The sequence below is a fragment of the Jatropha curcas genome, chromosome 5 (assembly GCF_041381405.1).
Source record: "Jatropha curcas cultivar XTBG-Jc1 chromosome 5, XTBG_Jcur_1.0, whole genome shotgun sequence".
Classification (NCBI taxonomy): domain Eukaryota; kingdom Viridiplantae; phylum Streptophyta; class Magnoliopsida; order Malpighiales; family Euphorbiaceae; genus Jatropha; species Jatropha curcas.
In genome coordinates this window covers 23,081,904-23,097,463 of record NC_143155.1, presented here as the reverse complement: position 1 = coordinate 23,097,463, position 15,560 = coordinate 23,081,904, and the positions used below count along the sequence as shown (strand labels likewise).

Genomic DNA, 15,560 nt, shown 5'->3' with positions numbered 1-15,560 from the left:
GGAAATTAAAAATAATTTGTGTATTTAGAAATTACTCTCTCCCTCCCAAAGTATTCAAAATTTAAGTATATTAAAGAGTAATATATTATTTATTTTCAATTTTACTATTATTTATATTAAATATAATAACTATTTTGATAGTTACCTTTGAGTTTAAAATAAAAAATAATTTAATTAAATTATTATTTATTTTATCTTATTTTGATACTATAAAAGCTTAATAAATAATATATAAAATTTTGTTCTATGTTTTTATTAAAAAATCAATGAATAGATTTGTCAGCAACTCATACATATTTTAGATATGATCTAAAGAAGTAAGGTCACCTTCTTTCTAATTTTATTATATTTGTCTTGTTTGATGATTTCTATCATCAAATTTCATTTTTCCTTTAAAAAAAAATTATTTTCATAATCTTTGTATAAAAATTTTAAATAATTTATATATTGAGATAGATAATTTAAAAATAAAAACTGAGATATATTTTTGAATGATAATTACATTTATATATTTAATTATTAATGGTAAAAATTATAAAATACGCATAACTAAATAGATTTGAAGAACTTTGAATAGTATATAGAATTGGGTCACATTTTAGGCATTTAAGTGTGGGGAAAAGACGCCAATTTCCATCGCATTCAGAAGACCAAACGATGGTGTCACATTAATTTTTTTTGACTCTTTAAATATTGGCAGTCAGTATTAGTATTATTGAATCATTGAAAAAAAAAAAAAGAATACTTCATTTCAAATGGGAAAAAAAGATTCCTGTTATTCCAAAAGATTTATATTTTTTGATTTTTTCTTGAAAAGATGAACTCCTTTTTCAGTTTATTTATACAGTAAAAACCCTTGATAATGTTTTTCATAAATTGAGATTAGTAATTAACTCGATTAAATCAGAAGCTGCAGAATTACAGCCTTGAGAAGCTTTGATCAGTTAGATTGAAATGAAACAATTTTTAAACAGATATTGGTAGTATGAGTTAGGATTGTTATGAATGTACAGTACAGTCACTAATCTGTGCAATGAATTTTCCTGATATGAGAATATACACATAACTTTAACAGGACAGAACTCAAGGTCCAAAACCCTATAAGCTTCATAATCTTGCCTAACTTGATTTTAAATGTCAGATAAGAGACTTCAGGTTGATATTCATTTATGGAGACAAAAAAATCAGATGGTACAGACCGATCGTTTTGCTTCTTCATTATTCACTCAATCAAATCCTTCTTGCGCTACAGCAAGTTCAACTCAGAAACAGAAATGATGAAAGAGGAATCTTACAAATACAGAAACATCTACTATTCCTGTGGACTCGGCTCTTTCTTAGGCCGTAACATGATTTCTTTTTTTTAAAAAGATAAATTAAGAAAAAGAAAGAAAGAAAGTAGAAATTGTAGCAGCAAGCATGACAAGAAATCTGGACACTTGACACTTTTTAGCAAGATTTAGCAATTAATCCGAAGATTGAGAATCCATAAATCAAAGACAAATACGATTGAGCTGACTTCAACTATCTGGAAAAGGAAGGAATATAGTTAAACAACCAGTGTTTTTCTTCCCACGAAAAGCATTTTGCCAGTTGGAATAAAGTAAGACATGACCAAAATATGAAAAGAAGACTAAATTGGCCTTATCAAGGACAAGGTTAGAGGGAGTGGATAACTTAATTTGGGTACAGCAACTCCTATCAATGAGATAAGTGACTACCAGCAATGGATAATATAGATTTGTATGGTTACCTTTTGAACCTAGTACACCAAAAATACCCATTTCCTAGTTGAAACTCCAGCACAAATTAACTTAGCTGTCACCCATCTTCTGTATAAATATCTGAGGGGATACTTCCCTGTCATGCAGAAGTATATGTTGAAAAACATAATAAAAATCTAACATAATTAAGAAATAGAACATGACAAGACCCAAGTAAGAATAGCATATAAAAAAGGAACTAAGAGAAATATTCTTTCCAACAAAAAAAGGAAGAAAATTCAAAATGGATGGACATGTATGATGAAACACAACAAGCAATTATATGCTAGACAGAAGTATCATTAGAAACAAGAAGTTCAAAGACCAAATTACAAATTTATCTTTAAATATGATAAAGGAGAACGGATGAGCACATATTAATAAAAAAACCAAATGAAAAAAGATATAACAGAACAAGAAGTTCCCAAGTGATAAAAATTGCAAAGATAAAACAGCTGATGAAGGAGTCACATACATTTCATTGGCTTCTTGGTAAGTGTAACTGGATGCAATTGCCAAAAGTTCTCCCACATGATTGAATGATAAAGACGCCACACTGTTCGGGTATCTTGGAAACTAGAATCAAGAGAAGTTAAAAAGGTGCTAGCAACATGAGTAAATAAACACAATATCACAGTGCAAAAATCAGTTTGAATCAGACAAACTATACCTCATGTAATTTTCTTTTACTTTCGTCATTCCATGCGATAATGTAGCCATCATTGTCACCAGTAATGAAAGTGCCACATACACTATCAAAACGCCTAATCAATCCCAAGTTTCACAAAAAGATGTGAGTTGGAAAACTACTAAGAGGATTGTACATACAGTGGATTGAAAACAATGTCATTAACTGAAACTAGATGTGCTCTTCCATCCTTTGACTTCGGATGACAACGGAAAGCATATCTGCAGTAGAATCTTGAAGACTTGTAAGTAGATGTAACATTATAGCAACTTATCCCAAACTACGGACTTAAAATCACAAATGTGACACCCCAAAAGTCATTGAACGAATTAAGTACACATTACTTTTTTTTTTTTTTTTTTTTCTGTAAGTACGAGAAAGAGGAAAGTATGATTACAAGAATTTGAATATACATTATTCAAGTTTTTATGTTTCAAATATCCTAATTGGAAAAGGCATACATTTCAGACCTTTCACCAATGTAGATTGGATTAGAATTATGCATAAATAAATATGGTCCAAAAACTGACCTCTTATTTGAATTGGATGGATCTAAGAATTCCAATGCCACCCGTCCATCGACACATCCAACAGCATAACCTGCAGGGAAATGGATCCTTTCTAAAGAACTCTAGCATGCATGAAAGCACATGCACGAACACATTGATGAATAGAAGTTTCCAGAAAAACTATAACTATCAACAATCTTCACCGCAAATATATAGTTATAGGACACATATAATTATGTGAATTCACTCTTCAGCATTTCATTATTTCATATTATTTGTATAATGACATTTTTCAATGAAGCTGTCTTTACTAGAATAACTAAATGCTCACAACATACAAAGATATCATGATTATTGTAGTAATACCTTTAGAGTTAGGAAAGGAGCTAATACATTTTATTTGTACATCCATACATGATTCTTTTGAATGAATTGGCTTCTCCAAGTTTCGCAAATCATATATATTTACTGATGTTCCAACAGCTACCATCAAATCAAATCCAGAGAGAGACATTGACTCGACTTCTGCACCCAGATTTCTCCGGTATGCTAGAGGCTTCATTGCACGCATATCCCAGAACATTATGTTATTGTCTAAACTAGCTGAAATCACTAGGCCTACAACAAGCAAAGATAAGGAATCAATATCTTAGAATAAGTAATATATCTACATAAGAAAAAGTTTGCACAATTGGCTTTTTGCATGTCTTATAGAGACTGCCTCTTACAGCGCAAAATATTTGAATTAAGATTTGAACATAAACCCTAAATTTTAAGAAAAAAGTATAAAATCATGTGACAAACTCTTCCTATAGCATAGTGCCATATTTAGGACCATAGAAATACAAGGTCGATACCTACATCAGTACCAGTATGTCATATAAAGAAGGTATTCCTGGCTTTCTGAAGAGGTTCTGTGATATACCAAGAAGATTAAACTCAATTAACTTCTCAACCTCAATGATGTATTTAGCCTTTTAATTTCAGTCTTTGAATGCATATAAAAGCCCAACTACGAAAGCAAATGTATTTCAGAACGTTGCAATCACCAATACGAAGAACTAGCATGTTGAGAAGAATGTCTCCAATATTAGCAAATATATGGAAAATCAACAACTGATAACTAAATAGTTTTGACACATTCAATTTTGGTTTTGTGGTGTTGATGGATATGCAGTCTTTCTCATTATGTTTTGAAGTCATGTCCTAACAATGAACCATTACCTGATGCTTTAGAGGGCAAATCATTAGCAAAATTTTACTTAGATTCCTTCATTTGCAAACTCTTTGAACACATCTTTGGTTGCAGTAAGAAAATTTGGGGTACTACACTACAAGCTCATCTTTAGCATAGTTTTTAACATACCCTTCTGCATGCAGAGAAGTGTGCCCCCGAATATTTATACAGAAGATGAATAACAGATAGGACATTTTGTGCTGGAGTTTCAAGCAGGAAATGAATATTTGTGTTATACTTAGCAAAAAAAGTTGATCATCCAAATGTATATGAGATATAGAATGTAGTCTACATTGTTTCTAGTTGCTTATCCCCTAAGGCCAAGGAAAGCACAAGAAGAGACATTCTCATACATGGTTTTGGCTGATAGACCAACTTGTGAAACCTAGAGATGCATTCACTTGAAAGCAAGTGGCTTACCTTAGCCTTTTATAGCTGTTGTTTATTTTTCTCTGCCTAACTTAGAAGGATATCTTGTTGTTGTAATTTCTCTTCTTGTTTCTTTAATGGAATCTTTTTCATTAAAAGAATTTTCACATCCAACATGAAGAAGCCTTACTAGATATTAGAAGGGCTTCCTAAGGAGTTCTTGTACTAGTCCTCTTAATGAGATTGAAAAATCAAATAGTCTATACACTTCAAGGAGTTCCAATTTTGCGTTTAAGAATATTAAAATGGGTCCTATTAGCCGTAAACTAAAAACAAAAGTATCACCACCCACCAAAGCATTAAAAAAGTTAAATAAATCAAATGATAGTTGAGTTCAGAAACATATTATCATCTGGGACATTGTAATTTAAGAAACTAATATGCAAAGCTAAGGTTAAGTCCAAAACTTGAATTAAGAAAGTATATATAGAAATGAGGTTGTGGGGGTAGCTTACACGTTTCATCATTATATCCAACACATGTTGCCATATCGTAATGGCTTCCAACTGTATCATTAGCTCCTGAATGCAAGTCATACCTACAAAAACATTGCCCCGAAAGCAGTCAACATATATTCTATAAAGACCATAGAATGAAAATTATTAATTTTTGAAAAATAAAATATTTTATGACTAACCTTCTGATGCAACCATCTGATCCTGCGGTTAAGGCCATGGACTCGCTCTGAAAACAACAGTCGAGAAGAGCAGCCCGTGAGGAAGCTTCTAGTCTAAGCTGAGAGCTATCAACATCGTATAATCGCAGATTCTACACGAGCAAAAACCAAAACAATCGTACCAAATTAACTTCTTTTTTAAAATGTAAATAAGTAAACTTATACAAAGATAAGAAAGTGAATTCTCACAGAATCCCAAGAAGAAATGAGGAGATTATCGGATTGCGGGGCGAATCGTATCCTGGAAACCGCATCTCCTATCGGTTTCTCGAACTGTAAGGTAGAGCCGTTCATAATCAAAGCCACAGTATCTGCACAACCAGAGAGAGAAGACGACACCGTATGGAGCTAGCAGATCTCGAGAAATCGAAGGATTTTGAAGCTAAACATAGACATTAAATGGTTGGTACGAGTGCGACGGAAGAGGCTCTATTTGTATATGGAATGCTTGCAATTGTTAAGAAAAAACCTGTTAGTAGAAGATGGAGAGTGTTGAGGAAGGTCAACGATGTTAGTGCGGCTGCCCCATCGGGGTGAAGAAGGTGGTAGCAGCACCGGAGTTGAACAGCGGGAAATGATAGATTTTGATATTTCAAACTACTGAAATCGAAATAAATGGGAGGGAACAATTTTGAAGATTACAATTTAAGCCCTTAAAAAAAAAAAAAAAAAAAAATCAAACACCGAGCTAAATTTCTCAATAGGAAACTTGTATCTCACAAGTCACAACAAGCCACTAGGATAGTTGTAACATCGGTTATAAACCGAAGGTTATAAAATTGAGCCACAAAAAGTTAGAAACTCTTTAGATTTTTTTTTTTAAGAGAAATACTTTCGAGTATTAACCAATATGAGAAGGATTATTTTTCGCGTCAAAATCTACCCCATTTGTCATAATTGTTGGACTCTCTTAGGTGAATATGAGACTCACCAGTCGCTGCTATGTGAACATCTTCCATGAAGCCGTAAGGAAGGCCCATAACTATACTAATCTAGATATTAGAAATTAGCAATGAAGGCCCATAACTATACTAATCTAAATATTGGAAATTAGCAAAACAAATGAGATGAACCAATTTGTGAACTGTTTGAACTCGACATGAAAAAAGATTCAAAAAATTAAATTTGAATAGAGCTTGAGTCTAATGATTTTCAATTCGCCAAACTTTTATATATGGTTACTCCAACTTTAAGCCCCAAATTTTAAGTCAGAGCTCGGCTTGTTTATATCCCAATTAGAGATCACCCGGCCAAAAACAGCAGGGAGACTTCAAAACTTTGCATATTCATAGTCATAAGCTTAGGTAGACTTCAAAAGTATGCATATTCATAGTCATAAACTTAGATATAAGTTTCAAGCTGATTCTTTTTCCATTCAAATACCATGCTTGAAAACATAACAGTAAAGGCACAGACATGCTTTAATGTTATTAACCTGAACCACTAAACCAACTGTAAATTCAAAGGAAAATCTTCAATTGCATAACAGCAAATTCATATATATACAAATGCGTAAGCTTATCTCCCTAGCTAAAATTCCAAACATGGAAAAGAGAAACTATTTTGATACTGGCCAACACTTTATTTTACTTTCAGCCTTGGGCAATCACCGAGTTCTTTCATCTGGGATGAAGAAATCAAACCGGACATCAACAGAACCAGAAGTTTCTCCAGTATCTTTGTATTCAATGTTTGTAATCGACCCGATCTCTTCTGCATCCTGATACTCTGCCCTCACCCGTCGTACAGGCACTGTGACAGAGTAGACAGTCCCAAGATCATTATCAGTGGTGACACTTAGCTGGACTTTATCCTGTGATTCTATCTCCACAAATTCAGATAGAGCATGCACAATGTTGCTTACAATCTTTCGTTTTGCCTCATCACTAACTGCGCATCTATCAGAGAAAAGAATCATCTTCAACCGCTGTTTGGCAATCCTTGCATTTGAGCTCTTTCTTCGTGCTGGTGATGGAAATACTATCTTCCATGCCAGGTTTAAACGCTCAAAGAAGCTCATGTTTATGGCATTTAGTAGGAAGTTTTCGGCTTCTTCACTAATTGAAGTTGAAGACAATTGATAATCTCCAGTAATCCCAGAAAATCGTCTAGACTGATTATGCAGTTTCCATCTATCAATGCTGATGCCAGGCCATTTGTGCGTGTTTGGAGAAGCACTTGATCCTCCACCAGGGAAACCAATGAACTCTACCTATACATTACAACATAAAAGACTTAACATTGTGATAAATTTAGCATTAATTTCTCAAACATACAACAAAAATGCACACCAAGTTTTCCTGCAGTTCTTCAATAATGAACAAATACTACCAAATCAATGTTATTTTCCTAGATAAACTCATATTGGAGGGAGATTTTTCCACTTCACTCTGAAAGTTCCAGAGAGAAGACTATGCAATCAAGCCAATAGCACCAAAGGAGGTCCTAACATAATAAGAAGCCTGCTACACCTATACTTCTAGACTGCACTAGCTAAATAATCAATAATTTGCCAATAAGAATATGAAGGAAAAGGGAAGCTAAAGTAGGGGAAGCATGATTATAACAGGAAGAAATGAGATAATGAAGGTTTGTGCATTGTGATAAACCTTATGATTTGTCTCCTAAAAGTTAATTAGCACAATTCAAGATCATCCACATACCACCACTGCAACCAAGAGAGCGAGCGAAAGAGGGAGAGAGATAGAGAGAAAGATGAGACTGCAGTAGTTGGACTAGTTTTCTAAACTTGACCTCAAAATCCCACTCAACTCCACTGACCAAGTAAAATTTTGGCAGTAATACCAAAAGGTTAATTTGACTGACAAGATTCGCTTCAAAGTGATGAATGTTTCTTCAAAATCAGATATGAACGAACCAATCTTAGGGCATTCACATCAGGTATATGTACATAAAAGATCTTTTTATAAAATAAAATTTATGAAACTAATTTCATGTCAGCATTAGAATTTTAGAAATATATTAACAAACATAACAGATGCATTATCCTAAACAATTGCTCTGACAACCACTTTTCCAATTATATTTTTTCGCGATATCCACTTTCCTCTTAAATCTTACCTTCCTCGACCACTGCCCTCGTCTGGGATACTCTAAAAAGCTAAAATTGGATAAGCAAGAAAAGAAATGAAACCCGACATACTCAATTTGCACCGAGTTCGCCCCTAATTACTGTCAAATCCATGGCAATGGAGGCACGCACAAGCAGTAACATAAAACATCAAATGTTATAGGTGAAGTATCAAACCCAGATCAGAACTAAGAAAATAAAAACCATAGTTGAACAATCAGGATAACGAATAAAAACTGGTTAAAACATATCCTCTATTTCTTTAAAGAGAAACAGTCGCTCACTAACCAAGATCCCAGTTTTTCCCATTTTTAATTTTCCTGTTTTTTCTCGCTAAAGAAGCAGATAAATGGGCATACGAGAATGAAAATAAAGAATTACACGAGAACCATACGAAGGAAAGGCAAAGGCAGAAAAATTATAAATGCAAGTGAGTTGAGATACCAAAAAATGGTGAAAGAGAAGTGGACCTTTGAATTTGAAGAAGGCAAAGAGCTTCTAAAAGGGTGTTTGTGGTAAGAGGCCAGTGTTGCAGAGACCCTTAGATCTCCCGATATCGCCATTTCGATTTGCTCGCTCTTTCTCTCTCAACTCACTTCTGCCTCCCGCAGTCACGCCCGCGGCCTTCAACAATATAGGAATGGTGTTCGCAATCGGGAAGCTTCACAACGACGTCGTTAAATTTGGTTAGGTTTTGGCTCTCACGGTGTCAGAAGTGATGATATTGGTTCTAATAAGATAAAATAATTTTCTTTTTTTCTAAAAAAAAAGTGTAATTGCAACTTTATCTTATTGGAAAATTATTTTGAGGTACCTGAGTGTTTACAAAATTCATTAATTCATCCTTATTGTTTATTCAAATTTCTAATTTAATTCAATAAATAATTTATATTTTATTTCAATTTCATAATCTCCGAGTCTCCACTCACCTAGTTGGAATTTATATTGTCTTCCGTTTTATGTTTGATCTTATGAAAGAAATTTTTATTTTCATTTTTTCATTATCATTCTTTTTAGTATTGGAAGAAATGTTTAAACTATTTATCAGTAGATTATACTGACTTATTTTTTCACTGTTATTTTTTTCTTAAATATTAGAGATAGCTTTCTACAAGTTATGGTTGCAATTTTATTATTTTGACTGATATGTGTATTAATTCTATCAATTGTCATTGTTATTATTACAATTTTTAATTTTTTTTAAATCATATTTTTTTATTTTTAAAAATCAAAGAGTCTAAAAAGGAAGAGTGTCATGCTCTTCTAAATTCATGTATGAACATAGATTTACCTACACTTACACTTTTTTCTTTTAGGGGGCTCATTTGATACTCAATAAATGATGTGTTGTCAGCATTTAGCACTACAATATTCATAGGAATTTAAATTTATTTTTATAAATTTAGTTGTAATTAAAATTTTGAATTTGGAATGGAAAATCATTTATTTTTCTTTGTAAATAATGAGAGATGGTTCATATTATAATGTTTGTATTGGGTTGGAAACTAAAATCCTGAATAGATATTTGAACTTAAGGCGGCTAACCATTATGGAGAGAAAATTAATTTGAACCTACTTGAGCCTGATCTTGGGCTAATTACTATGCTTGGGAGGTTGGGCTAACCATCACTAAAAGTTTGGAACTAGCTGATTAGTTAATTGGCTAGTACACTAGGTTTTGCTAATTGTGACCACCCCATAGCAGTTAGCTGATTAATGTTGGTCTTTCATAAAATTTTGATAGCTGCTAATGTGAAAATATAAAATGATTATTAATGAAATAATTTACTTTTTTTTTTTTTAAACTCAAGGAATGAATTTCATTAAATAAATAAATAAAAATAAGGAGGGATAGTATTCCAAATTTTATGATTAGCATATTGGTAAGAGGCTCTAAGTAAAGTATGAGCCTTTATATTAGCTTGTCAACGAATCCAATAAAAAGAAATGTTTATTACCACCGCAAAGAAAAGTCTTACAATCGTTAATAATAATATACAATTCCGTGGTATAGTTCACTTTATATATCTATTGTATAATATGTATATTTTTTAACTTTTAAGGGGAATATATTATTTTTTATGTTAATGTGTTATATAAATGAAAATTTTAATGGAATTTTTTATCAATTTTAATAAAAATAATTTTATTAATAATTATTTTATAAGGTTAACGAAGGTTAAGTATAATATAATTAAATTAATCGTGAATAGTTAAGAAAAACTGCTGGTTAAAATTATTAAGTTATGAATCAGTTTAAGCAAATCTGTATAACCTTTGATACTGCATTTATGTGGGATTGTAACTGTTGATTTTTTTTTACTTTCTTTAAATTTATTGAAATAGAAATTTTATGAATTAGAAAGAAATTAAATTTTATATTCTATTACTATAGATTTTAAAAATTTTTGGATTTGATCAATCTATTGAAAAACATAAAATTAAGAAAAAAAAAAAAAGAAAAGAAGAATTAACGAAAACGTCTTCCAATAAACAAAGGCGACAGATATCCAAAATTAGATGGGAGGAGACGGAAGGGTGGCCGCCAGAGGGCCAAATTAATGGTATGAATCAAATCCCAGATGGCTTTGGTTTCCATAATAGAACTTACTGGCTCGGAATCGAAGAATAGGAAGATGACTCACTTTATATACAGTGAGCTATGTCTGTACTAAACACACGAATCACTGAAAGAAAAAAAGAAAATCCTTTTCAAATTGAATGGGTAGATGGCGTGCTATTCCTGCTCTTCTCCTTAACCACTTACCCAGGAAAACCTCTAACTCTGTGTCTCCTAATCTTCTCCCGTGTCTGCCAAAAACACTCAATCTATCATATCCTTTGAATCCAGGTGTTGATACCTTCAGTTTCAGGCTATTTTCGGCAATCCCATCTCGGGTTTCGGTTTATAGCAATGATTTTGAATATGGGTCCAATGATTCGGCTCCTAATTACGGGCTGGAATCTGAGGAAGACGAGGAGATTGGGAAAATTTCTGTTAAGGCATACTTTCTATGTACCAGGTCTGTTTGCTCATCTGGTTTTTGGTTGCTCTATGTTTCTGTGCGATGTATACAACTTTTGTCTGCGCTTATTTTATTGTAAACCTCAAACTAGAATTGGAGGTTTTATAGGCTTTACTTAGGATGGAACAATTGTTTCTGCAATTTTAATTGTCTCACTGTCTTTGAGTCAATAGAAACGTTTTTTTTTCATATGAAACTGGGCAGTGCAAGAATGCAGAATTGTTGTCCATACGTAAGCTTTCAGTAGTCCATCATAAAATTTTTCTTAGCGAGTTCTGGATTCTGCGCACTTAAAATAGAGTAACTTTGTTTATACTGAACTTCAATGTGCAACTATCCTACTGGAAACATTGGTTAGGTCAGTCCAAGAAACACTTTTATGTGCTATATAGGGAGGCAGCTTTTATTTTTGTCATTGGTTTCGTGATTTTTATATATTTTCTTATATGTACTTACATCTATCTCTTTAATCTTGATAATGGTGGGTTTATTCTCCCTAATAATGGGTATGCTTTGCCGGTCTTCCATGTTTCCTTTCTCCTATCTCTTTTTATGGTTATTTTTGTTTTCTTTTTATGTTTTGGTTTCTCAGATTCATGGTTTTGGCAGTATTGATTTGAAGAGCATTCAAGCTGAGAATTTAAGCAATGTTGTTCCTGCCCCATCTCGATCAACAAATTATATTGCCCTCAGATTTTGCAGTTTTCCTGTGGAAATTACAGTAAGATGACCAAGAAACAATTTAATCCTTCCTAAATTGGTTTACTACTTTATCTGTATTATTGATGTTTTTTGCTCTTTACCTATAAAAGTTGTGTTGTCATTTAGTTGTGTTATTGTAGCACTCATGGCATTATTATTGCAATGAATTTTTCTACATTTAGGAAATTGCAAGAGGGTGGAAGGTTTCTTTCCCCACTTTTTAGAATCAATCATTCAAGTATGAAATGAGTTTCAATTTTGTTTTGTTATTGTTTTGAGACTTTTTTGTGGATCAGATGGTGAAATGGAATAGAGCGCATTCTATCCTGTTAGGTTCTATTTTGGTCATGAGCTTATTTTTTCTGTTTGTTAAAATTAATCGAATAAGATGGATGTTCCTCTTAGTTCATTTTTCTAGTTGACTTTGCATATATGTGACTAGCAGAGTATGGGCATTCAATGTTGTGAATAGATTTAACCTTATCATAATTCTGGCTTCTGACATGTTAATTTTAAGGATCATCTAAATAATGTGTGCCTTTGATTTAGGCACTTGGGGTCAAAGATCTTATCAGCAGTCGATACATGGTGATTTTCCAATATGGATCTGCTGTTCTATTCAATATCGAGGATCATGAAGTTGAAAGTTACCTAGATATAGTAAGAAGACATGCTTCTGGTTTGCTTCCAGAGATGAGGAAAGATGGTAAGTTTCTTTGTGGGTTTTATGTTTTGTCACGTTAGAGTTAGTTTATTTGAATTGAATGATGTGCAACATATAATATGATAATTCTTTTATTGCCCAGTTCCCCTTCAGTGTATTCAAACATTAATACTCCTAAAACATCTCTCTGTTCGACTTTTATATTCTGGATTTGCTGAATTGGTTTCACTACTGGCTGTGAAGCCTGATTAGTTTCCTGTAGTCTTTTTAAAGCATGATTAATTTTCTGCTTGGCTGTCAATGTATCCTTGTATTAGATTATGCCATAAAAGAGAAACCACTTCTGGTTGAGGATATGCAGGGAGGTCCAGACTACATAGTTCTCAAAACTTTAGATACTGATAGCATTCGCATTATTGGAAGTGTACTTGGACAAAGCATTGCCCTGGACTATTTTGTATCACAGGTAACATCTCTGCAATAATTTATTGATAATATAATTTGGCAAGTATGGATGCATCATTTTATTTATGACCAATATAGTGGATTTCAAAGTTTTATGCTTTAATTATTTCAATGTAAGCAATTGGTTAATACAATGCTTGTATTCTTTGCCATAGAAAAATAGTTGGCGTGCTTGAAACAGGATGCTATTCTGTGAGTTAGTTTCATGAGGGTTTAAAAACTTAATCTCTCTCTCTCATGCACTTATACACTGCAGGTTGATGGAATGGTTGAAGAGTTTGCTGGAATAAATCGTGCAATGGAAAAAACTGGCACTTTCACTATGGATAGGAAAAAGCTGCTTCAACTTGTTGGAAAGGCAAACTCAAATCTAGCTGATGTAATACTCAAAGTTGGTCTTTTTGAGAGGTACCTGCTTTTGCTGCTCATTGCTTAGCATAAGGCCCAAAATTTTCTTCTACATGCTATATGATTTAACTTCTTGTCTAGGCAAAATCTTCCATTGGTACTCACTTAGAAGACTTTGTCAGCATTTGGTGATAATACCCTGTAGGATTTGGTTACCAATGCCCTGCGTTTTTCAATGGGCAGTAGGCACTAGGCAGTGGGCAGTCAAATTCAAGAGGAACATGCCGGATAAATTTCAGATCCATTTATCGCAGGCAGGAAACACTTCCTCTACTTCTTCTCATTTGCAGTCCCTTTTCTTTCATCATCTAAGAGGGTGGGAAGCTACTTCCTCATCAATTTATTGTTATTATTAATTTCCAAATGAATTCTTCTTTGTCTGAGTTTCTCGGGTTAACGTGGCTTTTCATCAAAATCCTTTTTTTCTCTTTTTCTTCCCCACCTCCTCTCTTCCAAAAGAAAATTATCCTTGGAATATAAGTTTTTCTCAGGACTCATTGGTTGGATTTTCTTCATTGCAGTGACGCTGCCACAGGGCATTAAACTGAATATTCTTCACTTCTGTTTAGTGCTATGAACTTTCTTTCGGCTGCATTTGTTCAATTCTATTTGGCCCAGGCTTCTGTTGGATATACATCATGCATGTGAACACATATATATTCAATTGAGCTCATTATAGGAATCAAGCAGTGCTTTTTTTTTTTTTTGGGGGGGGGGGGGGGTGCGAAGAAACTGAATTATAGATCAATGATATCCTCTAATAACAGTTCTATTTTTACTGTTCAGATCTGAAATTGCTTGGAAGGATGCAAAATATGCTCAAATATATGAGTACCTTAGAGAGGAGTACGAGGTTACTCAACGGTTTGGGAATTTGGATTTCAAATTGAAGTTTGTAGAGGTATGTCTCTGTATATGTTGTAAACTAGTGGTTGTTCAAAATCTAAAAGAATAACTTTGTAATTATTCTAAAGCTGGTGTTTATGGGGATGCTGGCTTGAAATTGCATACAAACTGAAATTGCTGAATAAGGAGAGTAGCATTCATGAGAAGATACTTTAAACTTTTAATCAATAAGCAGGCAACAATTGAGCGCGCGATAATTCATATTCTTTTAGAGGACTACAATGCACAAGAATATGCAGAACTTGTCTAAAACACTCTACATTAAGTATACTGAATTTTATAGTTGATTTTATTTTCAGCATATCTTTTGTTTGGATCTCTAGAAAACAACAACAACGACAACAATAATAATAATAATTCCAGGAAAAGATTATGTACTTTTTTATATTATGTTGATTAGTCTAATAAACTCATCTCCGTCTCTAATCTTGTGTTTTGCAGCATAACATTCGATTCCTCCAAGAGGTTATCCAAAACAGAAGGTCAGATCTTCTAGAATGGTGCATCATTCTCCTGTTGAGTATTGAGAATGTCATATCAATATATGAGATAGTTCAGGGATAGGGTGAAATTGCACCTTGGTTTGGTAGGCAGATGACAGAAGTTAGGACCATCAATTGACAGTCACCAAACGCAAATTCTTTTTGTTGTTTGTGATAGCGTTTAAATTAATATTTAAGTATAGCACATGGAATTTTTCTGATTTCTACAAACGGAAGCTCATATTAACTTGTTGAAATTGTGAGCATTTATATTGGATACTAATTCAGAATTACATTCTGTTGAACCTTTCAACTTGTTTTGATTGGTATGAGCAGTGTTAAGAAATAGTAAAAGCATACACTGCACAGTGGTAGCAAGCAAGCACAATAACAAGTTTACCATGAAAAAATATATCTACAGTAAAGATAAAGTTTTCCATTTAGATGTCACTTTTAGAAACGTAAAGTAGCATTAATCATTTTGTTCCAACTTTATCCTTATATAGATTTTTTA

The 15,560-nt window shown here is 33.0% G+C and overlaps 3 protein-coding genes across 9 annotated transcripts; 1 reads left to right on the top strand and 2 right to left on the bottom strand.

Annotated features, from left to right (window-relative positions):
• Positions 1 to 1,166: 1,166 nt before the first annotated feature.
• LOC105630503 (Transducin/WD40 repeat-like superfamily protein) lies at positions 1,167 to 6,061 on the bottom strand. 6 transcript variants are annotated; one of them, XR_001046684.4, is made up of 10 exons: positions 5,492 to 6,014; positions 5,264 to 5,394; positions 5,082 to 5,164; positions 3,327 to 3,578; positions 2,982 to 3,051; positions 2,592 to 2,672; positions 2,434 to 2,515; positions 2,239 to 2,339; positions 1,754 to 1,860; positions 1,167 to 1,528 (listed from the first exon to the last, which is right to left on the bottom strand). XR_001046684.4 is itself a non-coding variant. In XM_012212331.4 (10 exons), the coding sequence occupies exons 2-10, from the start codon at positions 5,594 to 5,596 to the stop codon at positions 1,815 to 1,817; spliced, it is 951 nt and encodes a 316-aa protein (XP_012067721.1). In that variant the 5' UTR covers positions 5,597 to 5,684; positions 5,772 to 6,011; the 3' UTR covers positions 1,167 to 1,814. The 6 variants fall into 6 exon arrangements, 5 of the variants coding, with proteins under 5 accessions (XP_012067721.1, XP_089577728.1, XP_012067720.1 ...); XM_012212331.4 differs by having other exon boundaries at positions 1,167 to 1,860; positions 5,492 to 5,684; positions 5,772 to 6,011; XM_089721602.1 differs by having other exon boundaries at positions 1,167 to 1,860; positions 3,354 to 3,578; positions 5,492 to 6,034.
• A 589-nt stretch (positions 6,062 to 6,650) lies between these two features.
• Positions 6,651 to 9,105, bottom strand: MINE1 (homolog of bacterial MinE 1). Its single transcript, XM_012212333.4, has 2 exons — positions 8,864 to 9,105; positions 6,651 to 7,514 (listed from the first exon to the last, which is right to left on the bottom strand). The coding sequence occupies exons 1-2, from the start codon at positions 8,954 to 8,956 to the stop codon at positions 6,909 to 6,911; spliced, it is 699 nt and encodes a 232-aa protein (XP_012067723.1). The 5' UTR covers positions 8,957 to 9,105; the 3' UTR covers positions 6,651 to 6,908.
• Positions 9,106 to 10,856: 1,751 nt separating this feature from the next.
• Positions 10,857 to 15,359, top strand: RRG (sporulation protein (DUF155)). 2 transcript variants are annotated; one of them, XR_016321027.1, is made up of 7 exons: positions 10,857 to 11,416; positions 12,029 to 12,140; positions 12,671 to 12,827; positions 13,103 to 13,251; positions 13,507 to 13,658; positions 13,740 to 13,912; positions 14,445 to 14,559. XR_016321027.1 is itself a non-coding variant. In XM_012212334.4 (7 exons), exons 1-7 carry the CDS (start codon positions 11,115 to 11,117, stop codon positions 15,126 to 15,128), a joined length of 1,110 nt encoding a protein of 369 aa, XP_012067724.1. In that variant the 5' UTR covers positions 10,864 to 11,114; the 3' UTR covers positions 15,129 to 15,359. The 2 variants fall into 2 exon arrangements, 1 of the variants encoding a protein (XP_012067724.1); XM_012212334.4 differs by lacking the exon at positions 13,740 to 13,912 and adding an exon at positions 15,006 to 15,359 and having other exon boundaries at positions 10,864 to 11,416.
• Positions 15,360 to 15,560: the final 201 nt, after the last annotated feature.